General features: G+C 48.1%; 1 protein-coding gene across 12 annotated transcripts in view; it reads left to right on the forward strand.

Moving 5' to 3' along the window:
• The first annotated feature begins 5231 nt into the window (after nucleotides 1-5231).
• The window catches only part of Tpm3 (tropomyosin 3), a 27817-nt gene continuing 18617 nt past the window's right edge, over nucleotides 5232-14431 (forward strand). For 5 of the 12 annotated variants that reach the window (XM_038310813.1, XM_038310816.1, XM_038310818.1 and 2 more), the window contains exons 1-2: nucleotides 5232-5345; nucleotides 6132-6257. In XM_038310813.1, coding sequence (XP_038166741.1) covers nucleotides 5232-5345; nucleotides 6132-6257 — 240 coding nt within the window. Of the gene's footprint in view, nucleotides 5346-6131; nucleotides 6258-11923; nucleotides 12171-14431 lie in introns of those variants that run through there. The other 7 variants (XM_038310820.1, XM_038310822.1, XM_038310821.1 and 4 more) reach the window with 4 other exon arrangements.

Below are 14431 nucleotides of genomic sequence, written 5' to 3' on the forward strand. Positions count from 1 at the left end.
CAGCCCCTCCACATCCTACCCAGGAAAACCATGGAGAGGCAGCAGGTACAAAGAGGACAGCACAGGCTTGAGGGTCAGGTATAGGGTCACAGTATCGGACCCTCTTCTGGAGAGGACTGACCCACCGGCTGTTGTCAGGATTAACTGGGTACGTAGGAGGCAAGCACAAGCCCAGAGACTGGCCTAAAATAGCCCTGTGTTGGTGTCCTGGAGCTAACCCACACCCAGTTCAATGTCACTGTTTATCACACACACTTCCCTCTTCACCCTCGTCATTAGTAACCAGCCATGAATACTCACTTCAGATGAAATGGCGCTCCCAGGCTGCTGGGGAAAACTGGCTGCTGCGAACAGTAGTTCAAGGTGCAGTGTGAATTCTGCAGGAGATGAAGCCACAAACACCTCACTTAGATTTGACACCAAACAAGACAATTTCCATTTCTTCTGTATCCCTGGCCTGTGTTACTCTGGTCTGTACCATCCACATCTCTCTCAGCTTCCTTCCTTCTTACCTGTCTCCCGGGCCACTGCTATTCACAGGTACTATGGCTTGGAGTAGAGAACACTAGACAGGTCTGGTTCTCAGTCTTCGTCCTGCCGCTTCCTGGGTGTTTGGCAGGGTGCACATTTAATATTGGGGGCTGGGGTGAGTGGTTTGCTGGAGAGATGGCTCATGGTTAAGAACACTGGCTACGCTTGTAGAGAACCCAGACTGGAGTCCTAGCATCCATATGGCATCTCACAATTGTCTATAACTCTAGTTCCAGAGGATCCTCTGCAGGTACCAGGCATGCACATGGTACACAGACAGACATGTAGAACAAAATGCCTACGCACATAAAATATTTAAGTCTGAGTTTTGGTTGCCTATTTATAAAATGAAAAAAAAATCTCTACCTGATTGGGTTGTTGTGGGAATTAAATAAGTGCCTTCGAAGAACTCACACTTAGTATGTAATATAAACAGGAAGCCATGATGCTGTCTTGCAGCGCCAGGATACTTTCTCCCTTTACTTCCATTCCCACCACCCTCTATAACCAGCCTCTTTGGTTTCTCTGTTCATTTGGACTCGCTGGATGCCCTATCCCCTCTGCCTGGATCTCTGACCTTGGCCTATTACCTCAGGGCTTGTCAGTGCTAGGCTGGCTCTATTATTGGCAGATTGGCCCACTATAGCACCCATGTTCCCTGACCCTCCCTGCCAATGATGTGCGCTCTCATGACATCACTCGATTGTGCCCCTCCAGCCCTTGATGCTGCTATAACTGATGTTATGCCCTGGTCTTGTGGCTTAGAAGAACTTAGATCTATTTGAAATCGATAATGAAGAAAAAACACCCACACACAGAGCTCAGGGAGATGGCTCAGTGGGTAAAGGTACTTGCCTGATGACCTGAGTTAAAGCTGAACTCCACATAGTTAAAGGTGGGAAAAGACTCCTGGAAGTTGTCTTCTGACCTTCACAGAGGCACAATGACACGACCACACACAAAAATATAAAGTGTGGGCTGGAGAGATGGCTCAGAGGTTAAGAGCACTGCCTGCTCTTCCAAAGGTCCTGAGTTCAATTCCCAGCAACCACATGGTGGCTCACAACCATCTATGATGAGATCTGGTGCCCTCTTCCAGCCTGCAGGCATACACGCAGGCAGAAAACTGTATATATAATAAGTAAATCTTTAAAAAATTATATATGTGTAGTTTTTTAAAAAGGGAACACTAAAGCGATTTTATCAGGCTTGCTGTGTCTTCCCAGACAGCCACACCTCCACGTACCAACACCCCCAGGCTTCCTTGCTCCTCTACACCCTAAACACTACTGTTTTCAATTCTTTTTAGTGTTTTGATTTTCTGAGACAGAGTCTCTGTGTAGTCATCATGTCCTGGAGCTCACTATGTAGACCAGGATACCTCAAACTCAAAGACCCACCTGCCTCTGCTCCCTGAGTACTGGGACTAAAGGTGTGCATCACCACCGCTCTTGGCAAGTCTTCCATTCTTTCTAGTCCCTGTCCAGCTCCTTCCTTCCTCTTGTTTTCCCATTGCGACCAAGGCTTCAGAAAAAAACAAAACAAAACAAAACAAAACTTGGAAGGTGAGAACTGAGTGAATAGAGGGCAAGGACAGAAATACTCTGTGTTCACCACACAAACGTGGGGACACCAAAGAGAAAAGATTGCCACACATGCCTATTGGGGCCTTAGGCCCATTTGTTAGTCTTTCTCTGGAAGGCAAGTGTCACAAGATAGGAATTGACTGGGTGTTGGGACAAGCTATTGATCTAGATCAAAGTCACTGTGGAATGGGTGTGGGGGGGGGGGCAACATCAGGATTAATCAGAGCACGACACATGGAACATGCCTGGGGACTGATAGAAACTGTCCTCTCTCCCTCCCTACACTTCCATACAAATCCCCCACCCTCCATACAGCTATAACTTGTGCTAGTTTCTACCACAGTGAATGAAACATTCACCTGCCAAATGATGCTGGATAGACCCAATTCTCTCAAAAAGGAAAAAAAAAAAACACCAAGAGAAAATCAGGTTGAATTCCTGTGAAGGAATAGCCTTGAAGAAACCAGCCCAGGAGCTCTGGTGATAAGAAACAAAGAAACAAAGAAAGAAAGGACAGAAGGAAGGAAGGATGAAAGAGAAAAGAAAGAAACTGCAAAAAAGAGGGTCCTGAGGGATGCAGGCCACTTCCTGGCAGGAGCAACTCCCTCTTGCTCTCCATCTAAAAGCCTTAGCTTCAATTTAACCAGGCAAGAGAAGCTGTCAGCCTGCAAGTGAAACGGCTTTTCTGTTCTGGACACCCAATGAGAACTTGAAGACGGTTGCCTAAAGGACATGAGAAGGAGACAAGGCACAAGAGATGGAAAAGTAGCAGCACAGAATTTGAGAAGTTCCCCGTGGCTACTGCTCACAGTACTAGAAGCTGTGCAGTTGGAGTCCCCTGAGAAGACTGAGCAGTCTCGTGGGAGAGATCTGGGGCGGTTAGAAGTTTGCTTGGAAAGGGAGAACCCAGCATTTGCAAACCCCTAACCCTGCCCCCAGAAAGTCCTGGGCAGCTCAGATGGCATCGAAGGGCAGGTGGCAAAGCCGTTGAGGAGCTGTTGACACTGGTGATCCTCTGGAAGCTGGTGCTGTCACAAACAGGGCGAAGCTTCATATGGGAGCTTAAGGAAATGGTGAGTGCCCAGATGTGAATCTGTGCCCAGTGTTCTTGCTTTAGGCAAACAGGATCCAGCAGACACCGGACACAGGGGAAGAGGGGTTGTGGCAGGGATGGCATGAAGGACAGAGGAGAGAGAACGTGTTCTGGGAGGGAAAGAGCGAGAGTGCTCTTGAAGAAGATGGGCTCCCATCTGTACATGACTGGGCTCTGGTTTGTCTTCCCTGACCTTTCTTCACAGCGGGGAGAAAGGCGAATCCCTATGAAAGCTCACCTACCTGCTTCTGTGTGATATGTTTGATATTGGGTTGTTAAATTAGGAACCAACTACATGTCAAACATATTCTCACAGCAGTGAGGAGACATGGCATCACCCCCTCTGCTACTTCAGTCCCTGGGGTTCTGAGACTTTTACCTGTCTCCTCCTCCTCCTCCTCCTCCTCCTCCTCCTCCTCCTCCTCCTTCTCCTCCTCCTCCTCCTCCTCCTTCTTTAGACAGGGTCTCTATGCAGCTCTGGCTGTCCTAGAACTCACTATGTAGACCAGGATGGCCTTGAACTCACAGAGATTCTCCTGCCTCTGCTTCCAGGTATAAAGGCATGTGCTACCATGCCCTGTGCCTGTTGTCTTTTGTGTTTTTTGGGTTGTTTTGTTTCTTGAAATGTTGGCAATTGAGCCTGAGGACCCACAGATTCCAGACAAGTGCTCTACCACTAAGCTCTTGCCATAGCCTGTCTGTCTGTCTGTTTACCAAATTTCTCTCCACAATTCCCCTGAAAGAGAAATAACTGGCGCCCGTGTTCATCTTTCCCTGGCTCTTTTTTTTCCCTGTCCCCCTTTCCTTGATTGGCCTCGGAAGTAGGAGTGCTTAGCTTCTTGCTTTTCTCCAACAGTTAGCAGATGGGCTGTCAAGCAGTCTGCTCCTAATGTGGAGGCTCCCAGAAGTGAGACAGCTCTGCCCTGCCCCCACCCTGATGCTTGACTCAGTTACCACATGGCTGCGGTTTAACCTTGACACTAACTATCCTTGACGTTATGAGCTAATTAGAACCATTTCTATTTTCCCCTCGCTAGCTCTGGTCACCTTGAACAGTGTCCACTTCTCTGGCATATCTTGGTATATGGCAACTGTGTATGGGATCAATTGCCACCTGTCGATAACAAGAGTCCAAGTGGAATTATGAACATGGCTGGTACTACACTTGGGAAACTGGAGCTGGTGGGGGGTGATTATAATAGCACGGTGGGCAGTAGGCTGGGCAGGGCTTTACAAAGGCAGCAGTTGAGACTTTGATGCATGCGGGTATGAAAGTTCTAGTTTAAGAGCATTATGAGAAACAGAAGTTATGACCTTGTACCGTGACCCTCCTTATTTCTCATCCCACTTGAAGCCCAAGGAGAGCCTTTCAGGTCCTAAGCCTTCTGCGCTGTCCTATGGCTTGGACAGGCTGATGTCTCCCCACCAATTAGAGAATCCCAAAATAGCACAGCAATTCCAACTGGCAACCTAGGGGAATTGTCAAGGGCCATGAGTGACTCCTCTCTTCACTGTTGCTCACACTCCTTAAATACCAGGAATCAAAAGATGAAGCTCAACCAGTAGAGTCTGGTCTATATCCAATACAGTCCAGGGCAGGAAGAGAGAGCTGAAGACAGCTAGGACCCTCCGATGGCTAGAACTGCCTAAGAATTCTTTCATTCAGCATTCTCCCCTCCTGTCCCTCTGCTTTTGAAAGTCCCACAGAGCTGCCAAGAATGAGTGGAAAGTTTCAAGGTCAGCCTCCCACCACCCCCACTTTCCATTGTCTAAAATCAGCCTCAGCTGTCCCTCAATATTTTTTCTTGCTGGTGATGTCAGTCTATCAATACGTGTGACCCTGGGCTCCCCCACGAGAACAATGATGGGGCAGGAGGGAGCTAGAAAGACCATGTTAGGAATTGGAGGTGGAGCCATGACAACAGATAAATGTTCAAACTTGGGGAGCATCTCGTCACTCGGGTGGCAGCCCTTCCATCCTTCAGTGCTCACAGGTGAGCCTACAACAGCCACAGCTCAGGATGGAGGCCATCAAGAAGAAGATGCAGATGCTAAAGTTAGACAAGGAGAATGTTCTGGACCGGGCTGAGCAAGCTGAAGCTGAGCAGAAGCAAGCAGAAGAAAGAAGCAAACAGGTGGGCACTGGCATTGTCCTTTCTCACTGGTTACAAAACAGAGGTGAGCATTTAACCCCGCACTCAGGGGGCAGAGACCAGCCTGATCTACATAGCAAATTCCAGGACAGCCAGAGAGAGAAAGACCGAGAGTGAGAAACAAGAAAGAGAGAGAGAAAGTGGTTTGTTTTCATGGGAAAATGAAGGGGCAGAAAACATCTAGAGCAGTGGTTCTCAACCAGCAGTGGCTCATGACCCTGCTGGATGTCAGAGGGGATGCCTAAGGCCATCAGGAAACACATCACCATTCATAACAGCAGCAGAAAATGTATGGTTATGAAGTTGCAATAAAATAATTTTATGGTTGAGGGTCACCATGATATGAGGAACTGCATTAAAGGTTGAGAACCGCTACTCTAGGGTATCCACCTTAGACTGTCCACATGACCTTGAGGAAGCCGGTGGCCTCTTCTGTGCCACAGTGTGTCTGCTGACTTAAGCAAAAGTAGACCATGTTTTTGAAGGAAGTGTGACTTGTAGAGCGGAAGGTAAGACACGTTCCCTTTTTCCCCTCTCTTCAATAGCATCGCTGACACCTCCCCCACTAGATGTTTACCATCCCACACAGTTGGTCATCTTAGGGCCAGGGTCTCACGTCAAGCCACAGCCCTAACACACGGACCGGTGGCTGTAGAAAGTGTGTCTCTCTGGGGGGAATGGTAACATGGAAGCCGAGCTCAGAGGTCCTAAGAGTCCAAGCACGCATGGTTATGTTTATGTCTCCGGTTGCTGTTCGGGTTGCTACAGCTAGAGGATGAATTAGCAACCATGCAGAAGAAGCTGAAAGGAACAGAAGATGAGCTTGACAAGTATTCTGAAGCTTTAAAAGATGCCCAGGAGAAGCTGGAGCTCGCAGAGAAGAAGGCGGCTGATGTAAGTCTTTACGGACTTGGCTTCCTTACAGGTTCACAGGCTGTGGATGCATAGCCAGCGTGATGCTTTTGCATGTACTACCTGCTGGCATGCTCTTAGGTTGGAATATTCCTTCTTACTCAAAGGCATACTGAAGCTGAGAGCATAGTTCAATGATAGTACTGCTTTCCTAATATGTAAGAATCCCTGGGTTCTATGTCAAGCACTGAGAAAAAAGGAGACATATGAAGTCTCATTTCTGTACTACCCAACCTCCTCCCCAGTAATCTAATGACCTTTCCTAGGACCTGGACCAAGGGAGGGGCTCCCACGTCCCGATGCATGCTATCAGGTATCCACTTCCTCCCCCATGCCACATTGTTAGCTTTTGTGTACAAGGCTTGGCATGTGCTTGTGTGTATTAATAGGGAAACTCTCATCTCTCAATTACCCAACAAAGGCAGCTTCGATTTCACAATAGGAAATGGAGGTCACATTGACCCTGACCCTATATGGGTTCATTTGTCCTGGTCAAGGTGGCATCTGCCCTTATGCCACAGAGATGCTACAAGGAATGCTGTTCATCCAAGAGCAGTGAGGTATCAAGGGTGGACTAGACCAGAAACTAGGAAGCAGGCAAATATATTTTCCTAGACCTTATTTCATGGCCCTGAATAAATCACATAGTTCTTTAGGGCTTTCCCCTCTGAAAATTGAAATTAGCTGCCTTCACTCACTGCCTATTCTAGTTCAGCACCTACTTTCCTTCATCCTCAATCTTGATGCTCTCTGCATAGAAACGAGAGACTATAGAGAACATCTGTTTTGAAGAAAAGTAGCAGAGGATTGTCTACTTATTTATTATTATTATTTTTGGTTTTTCAAGACAGGGTTTCTCTGTGGTTTTAGAGCCTATCCTGGAACTAGATCTTGTAGACCAGACTAGCCTCGAACTCACAGAGATCCCCCTGCCTCTGCCTCCCAAGTGCTGGGATTAAAGGTGTGCGCCACCACCACCTGGCTATTATTTCTTTTTTTTTTTTTTAAGGGTCACTGAGGCTTTTATTCTGCAGGTAGAACCGCCGGGGCAGGGGTCTTTCCTGTGGCCACCCTAGAGATTACACTGGGCTCCAGACACTAGCTTGGAAGTGAGGTGACAATGATTTGGACCAGTCACATGATTACAGTATTATTTCTTATTTGGGGTGCTGGGGATTAAATCCAGTGCCCACCAACGCTGACCTAGCTCATGGGGATCTTGGAAGTCATGAAAGAGTCTATAAGTCACACAGGCATTTCTCAGCATCTGGGCAAAGAGAAAAATAAAAGCCGATCTTGTTTAAAATCACAGTTGCTGTTGGAAAACAGCTTAAAGGATGGAGTGGATCACTTACAAGTGCATTTAGATCTACACATTCAGTCTCTGCCCTGAGGCAAGCCCTCTTCCCTTTGGCTCTTCACTTCCAAAGGCTCAGACATAGTGAGTGTTGAGCACATGACAGCAGAGGCTGGTGGTGTGAGCAGGGTGATGCACACTGTACAGTCACGGTGTCTAAAAGTCTTGTCCCTTACACACTGCTATGTCTGTTTCAGGAAAACTGGAAAAACAACAATATGTTGTCTCCAGGATTGAGCAAGGACCTGAAGGCCTGCTTGAATCACTTAGCCTAGCTTACAGGTACAGATGGATAGATCTCTCTGATCCTAAGTCTGGAGGCAGAAGGACAGACGTTTTCACAAACTAGCACTATGACAGGTTAGCAGCAATTTTGTTAGATGTTAAGTAACCTCCCTGGGAAGGCAGGACCTTCCTCAGGAGCCAGAAAGAAACAGCTCAGAACCAAGACAAGAGGTCAGTGGGATGCAAATCTGGGGAGAAGGAGAGGGAAGGAGTCCCAGAAAGTACGCCAATATATTCAGAGGATAATGGAATTCCCTAGGGGTGAATGTTGCCAATTTTAGGATGTTTTGCACCCAGGAGTACAGCACACACACACATACACACGCAAACACTCATATGCTATACAAACCCTGTCTTACCACTATATTTATATAGGAATCAATAAAATATTAGGTTGTTGAGAGAGGGTTTCCCTGTGTAGCTCTGAATGTTCTAGAAGTCACTGTAGACCACACTGCCCTCAAACTCAGAGATCCACTTGCCTCTGCCTCCTGAGTATTGGGATTAAAGACCTGTGCCACCACTGCCTGCCTAAAATACTTAAATATGTAAAATGTTTTAAAATTTAAAAGCCTCAACCTAACCCTGTCCCCTTTGTTACCTTCCTTACACAGTCAGTGAGTGCCCCTCACAGATATGTACAGGAACAAGAAATAGGCTAGGCGTGGTGACATATGCCTTTAATCCCAGTACATGGAAGGCAAAGGCAGGAGGATCTCTATGAGTGTGAGGTCAGCTTAGTCTACATGGTAAGTTCTGGGACAACCAGGGCCGTATAGAGAAACCCTATTTCAAACAAATCAAAAAAAGAGTGTGTGTGTGTGTGGGGGGGGGGGAATTGTTGAGACAGAAGCAGGAAGAAAAGTATCTTTTCCTAAAGTTCCATCTGTGGGTATAGCCCTGCCACAGCCTGGTTCTGTAAGTAAAGTTTTATTAGAACACACCCATGCTCTTTCATTTACATATTGTCTAGTGGTTTTCTCCCTCCAATAAAATAATTGCTGCAGAGTTCGTATGACCTGCAAAGCCAGAAATTCTATCTGGCCCCTTACTGAAAAACCTGCTGACTCTTCATTTTAAGTAAGTAGGGTGTCTATAGGAACTGGGAAGAGACTGAGATTTCAATATAGAGCAAGGATCATAAGGTGCTAATCTTTGTAGAGAGGGTGCTTTGTCTAACACAGAAAAGGCTCACAGCTCAGCTTCTGACCTTGAGATTAATAAATAAGTAGGCAGCATATTATCTTGATGTAACTGTACAGGGAGAGAGAGAGAGCCAATAACCCCATGTTTACACTGGTAGTTTTAGTTATCGGAGGAACCTTTCTGAGTGTATAGGATTTTCTAGGGCTGCTTGAATAAAGAAAGGGCAGAGATGTGGCAAGGTCAGCCCAATCCTGTGGGTTTTCTTCCCAGAGCAGTGGTGGTGCATACCTTTAATCCCAGCACTCGGCAGCCGTAAGTGTCTATTTACATTTTTGTGCAACCATGTGTAATTTTTTTTGTGCATGTGTGGTTGTGTATGTGCTTGCCTGTGAGACTGTGGAGGTGGAGTCTCTCACTGAACCCAGAGTTCACTGATTAGCTAGGCTAGCGGGCCAAGCCTAGCATCTACCTGTTTCGGTCCCCCGGCTCTGGGACGGCAGATGCACAGAGCCACACCTGGCTTCATGCTTGTACAGCACATCATCTTTCCAACCCATAAGATCCTCTTAATCCAAGATGAAATCAGAAGCTGTTTAGGGAGAAACAAGAGGGAAGAGGAATGCAACGGGTAGGACTTAGGACATGAGAGTCATAACACCCTTTTTTTAGGAACACATGTTGGGAGGGATGAGGAAAGAAGAGAACAGGGGTGGACAGAGACACCTGTTGGTAGGTTGCATTGTTTGTCACCAGGAAAACAATAGCACTGTTTGGTCTCCCTCCTGCCAGTCCGTCATGCCTTTAAAAGCTATCGCGAATCTACCCGTCTGCTTCCTTGGATCAAGAGATTATCTGTACACGCCTCAGGAACGCAATGCAGTGTTGGCTCAACTTTTTGGTTTGCCTAGGATGAGGTCTAAGGGTACAGGGAGGTTAACAGCGCCGCCTGCTGGTGAGCATTCAGATGATAAACTTTTCACCAGCAACTCCTCTGAAGAGACTTAAAACAAGCTTAAGAAATACTTAGGTCATCAAGACAGCTGTTACTGAGTGTCAGAACCGGGGCTTCTCTGACGTGTACAGGAGATACTCTACTGAGAAAATTACTATTTGTCCAAGTTGTTTCTTCTGAATAGTTTCATTGTCGAGCGGTCTTCTCTTAGAGAGGTACCTGAGTACCAGATCACACCAAGAGAGCAGTAAGTGTCTTGCTGAGCCCAGAGCCTCCCCAGGGCTGATTCCCCAAGCCCATGTTAATAGTTTTAGGTCCATATCCTACTCCACACCCCATTTCTCAAGGGAAGAGGAGAGTTCTATCAGAGCAGGAATTTATGGTTATTACTTTCCAAGAAGGCAGGAGAAATAAAGATAGGCTATGATAGTCCACACCTGGAAGTTCAGCATTTAGGAAGCTGATGAAGGGTCCAGAGCCTAAGATCAACCAAGACTACAAAATGACGTGAAGCCAACCAGGACTCCCTGAAACACCGTCTCAAAAACGAAAACAAAGCAAGCAAGTAAGCAAAGAAACAAAACAAACAAACAAAAACTAGAGTAGCAAAGAGAAAAGAAAGTAAACCTCTTTACAGTCGTGTGTCCAGAGATCCTGTAGGTAGGTCCTGTAGACACAGATTTTAGTTCATATAACACTTCCTTGGAGCAACTGAAAGCTGAATAAAACTGATGAAAGGTATTACAGTTTAGAGATTAAATTCCACAATGGTTTCCCAGATATTTATATCTTATTGTTGCACCAAAGACATAATAGGGGAACAATAATAAGGAATTTTTATGATAGAGACATAAATAATCTGTCTACAAAAGGGGTTGTAACTGGTCGTGCATACAGACGCTCAAAGGCAGCAGGAGTTGGACTGGTGGTGCATGCATTTAATCCCAGCACTTGGGAGGCAGAGGCATGCGAATCTCTGAGTTTGAGGCCAGCCTGGTCTACAGAGCAAGTTCCAGGACAGGCTCCAAAGCTAATGGGAACTATGTCTGTCAAAAAAAAAAAAAAAAAAAAAAAAAAAGCAACAGGAAATGGTATTCTAAACAGAACACTAAAATTCACACCTGACCTTATAGAATGCCAACTTGCCATCTCTCCCACCCCTGTAGTTCCTTTATTGCCTTCCAGGAGATGGGAGGGACTTTTATCTGAACAGTTTGGGGTTTTGTTTTGAGACAGGATTTTAGGTAGCTCAAACTAGCCTTGAATTAGCCACTTTGCCAAGGATGACCTTGAAATTTTTATCTTTCTGTCTCCACCCCTTCTTTCCGCCCCCCAGTCCTGAGGTTACAGATACTCGCCCGCAGCTATTCCAGTTTCCACGCTTCTGGAGCTCGAGCCCAGGGCTTCGTGCATGCTCGGCTAGTGCTCTTCAAACTGAGCAATAGCCACAGATCCTCTGAACAGACTTTTAAGGGAGCTCCCTGGGACTCTTTGCAGGATGAAGTCTATAGTCTTTTGGGCTTTTCCCAGAACCTGGTTTTGGAGTCTGTCGTTGAGTAAGATGAAAGCATGTGGGCTATTTTATATTGCAGAGTGGAGAGGACACACTGAAGAGAGGGGTCAACTGCGGAAGTATAAAGACAGCACCATACTTGTAAATGGGCCAACCATTGTTGGGAGGCAGCCTGGTGGGTGAGGCTAGACCACAGCGCCCCTCAGTTACTATGGTAGCCTTACCCAACCCCGCCCCCCTTTACTGGTTTGAGGAAAGACCGCCCTGAGCGGTCACCTAGGGAGACTGGGAGGCTCCACCCCTCACTTTCGCCCGCGCCCCTCGAGTGGACTGTCTTCCCGCCTGCTTGGCAGGGGAGGTGGGGAACGCGCGGTGGCAGGCGTCACATCCGGGCGGGTGGGTGAGTTCCGGTATTTCAGGGCGGAGCAGGCGGAAGTAGGGTGAGGAGCGGCTACAACGCCGAGCGGAGGAGGTAGGACCCCGAATTCCAGAAGCAGCTAGGTGGGCACCATGGCCGGGATCACCACCATCGAGGCGGTGAAGCGCAAGATCCAGGTTCTGCAGCAGCAGGCGGATGATGCCGAGGAGAGGGCCGAGCGCCTTCAGCGGGAAGTGGAGGGAGAAAGGCGGGCCCGGGAGCAGGTACGCGGAGGGCGAGGCGCAGCAGGAAGGGACCGGCGCCCCTCGGCTGTGGAGCTCAGCTCCACGGCGTCCTGGAGGCTCGGGCTAGGCGCGGAGCCCCGAGGTTGGGTGGGACTCGATTACGATGGCCCGGTAAGCGAGCACGGAGGGAACTAGGTGCTCACGCGAGCAGGCTGCACCCAGGAGAGAGCCGAGCCCCGCACGGCGCGGGCTGCCCTTCTCTCCCCCCCCCCCCCGCCCCAGCTCATTCATTCGGTCCCTCGGCGCCGGGTGCGGCTAGGGGAGGGGCTCAGCGGCCTTTCCCTCCCCCACCTTCTCCGCAAAGGGTGGGGACCCTTTGCTTTCGTTTGAGGTTTCCGGCCAGAGGGGTAGAAGTAAGTGTGTGCTCCTCTGGCCCGGGAGGGGCCGACCCTAACCTGTGAAAGATGAGGGTGGGAGGGGGGAACCGCCGGAAAGCCCCCGACTGGCCTGCTGGCGGCTTTTCCGCTCCCTCCTCCTGCTCAGGAAATGAGCCAGCAGTTGGCTGAGAGGAAGCGCGGTTCCCTCCCTCACTGGCGGAGCTTAAGGCCGCCGCACCACCTCCCGTCCTCGAGCTTGGGGACCTTTTGTAACTAACTGGTACTCCCGCCCTTCAGTCGTTGTGAAGTACTAGAGGAGATGATATTCCTCCCGACGTTAGCAAATGCCGGAGCCAGCAAACTTACTAGGCCCTGCCCATCATGACCTGAAAGGCAGGAACTTCTGCCAGATTCAGGCCTGAAGTGTGAACAGCGCAAACTTGGAGAACATTTCTCCTAAGCAGGGCTGATAAGGGAGTGTATAGCAGAGAGTCAAAAACCAGGCCAGTCTTAAGGTTCCTGATTGATGTGAACATTGTGGAGGGTGGAAATAGATTACTGAGTAGCCATGGTGCTGGGGGGGCGGGGAGGGGCTGCTTTCTCAGTTATCCTGTACGGTGGTTTGGTGGTTTTTGGGATGAATGGATTCTTGCCGAAGACCTAATGAAAACAACTCTTGTGGCTTATTGGTGTTCTTCATTGCTCTTCCTTTTGGTGTCTTTCTTCCCCTTTGCTGCTTGTTTGGGGAGAATCTTAGAATGTTTTTGAGGGCCAAAAGGGGTGAGCATAGCTCCCTTCCAAGTTGATGTTTAGAGGTTATTAAAATACTTTTATGAATGGGCATGGAGAAGCCAGGGCTTGTCTTCACCATCACCGTTTCCTAGGCATCCAGTGTGATTAAGACTGGGTGTCCTTTTGTATTCCCAGCAGTCCTGCCTGACCCTCCCAAGTGCTGGAATTACAGGCTTGCTTGACCACTCCTGCCATGCCTGCAACTTCTCCTTATCAAATCTAGTGAGATTGTTCTAGAGATGAGAAAGTCTTCAAAAGGAGAAATAGAGAGTATGGTGGAAGGAATTGGCAGCGTGCTACGAAGTCTTAGGCTGATTATTTAGGGACGGATACCCTGGGAGTGGCTCTAGGGTAAGTAGGGTGTGTCGTCTGTCTGTCAGTCCCGGAATCTGGCCGTTTTCCTTGTAGGGAAAATTGGACTCTTCTTCCTACTGCGGGCTGACTCTGGGATGATAAGCATCAGCGTGAGCGTTTGCAGGGGTGCAGAGCTTACCAAATGTGCACATTTCACGGAAGTCTCCTGAGGAAGTCCTCAGAATGGGGAAGTGGGCTGTAGTTAAATATTGATGAGACTAGTATTTTCTTTGTGAACTTTTGGCTTAATGCACCTGTGAACTTTGAGCCCCGACCCTGGAGTCATAGTGGGAAGAGGGCCCTTTGGGTCGGCTGTTCTCTTGGGTCACTGTGGAATGCGGGTTTTGCAGGCTCCTCCTGCCAGCACTGCCTGGTAGGAGCCTATACTGTTATATTAGGTCTTTTTCGGGTTACTTTGTAGGGGCACTTAGCCTGCCCCTGTTACACTGAATGAGGCCAGAGCTGAGAGCAAGTTCTGAGGTCATTCCTTCCCATTCTTGGCCTGCTAAATCTCACTTTCAGTTTTTTATTTAGTAGGAGGGTTTTTTATTGCTTGGCTTTTTAGGTGGTGCTGGGATCAGACCTAGGGCCTTGTGCTAGGCAGACTTTCTACCACTGAGCCACACCCTCTGCTCTGTCCTGTCTAAAACAGGTGTGTTTATAGTAAGTGATAAAAATGCATATATATAGCATTAAATTTTGCCTGTTCAGGCTGACCTTGAAGTGCTGGACTCAAGTGATCCTTTTGCTTTAGCCTTTGGGATATTCTCTGGTGTT

This window comes from Arvicola amphibius, chromosome 14 (assembly GCF_903992535.2).
Source record: "Arvicola amphibius chromosome 14, mArvAmp1.2, whole genome shotgun sequence".
Lineage (NCBI taxonomy): Eukaryota > Metazoa > Chordata > Mammalia > Rodentia > Cricetidae > Arvicola > Arvicola amphibius.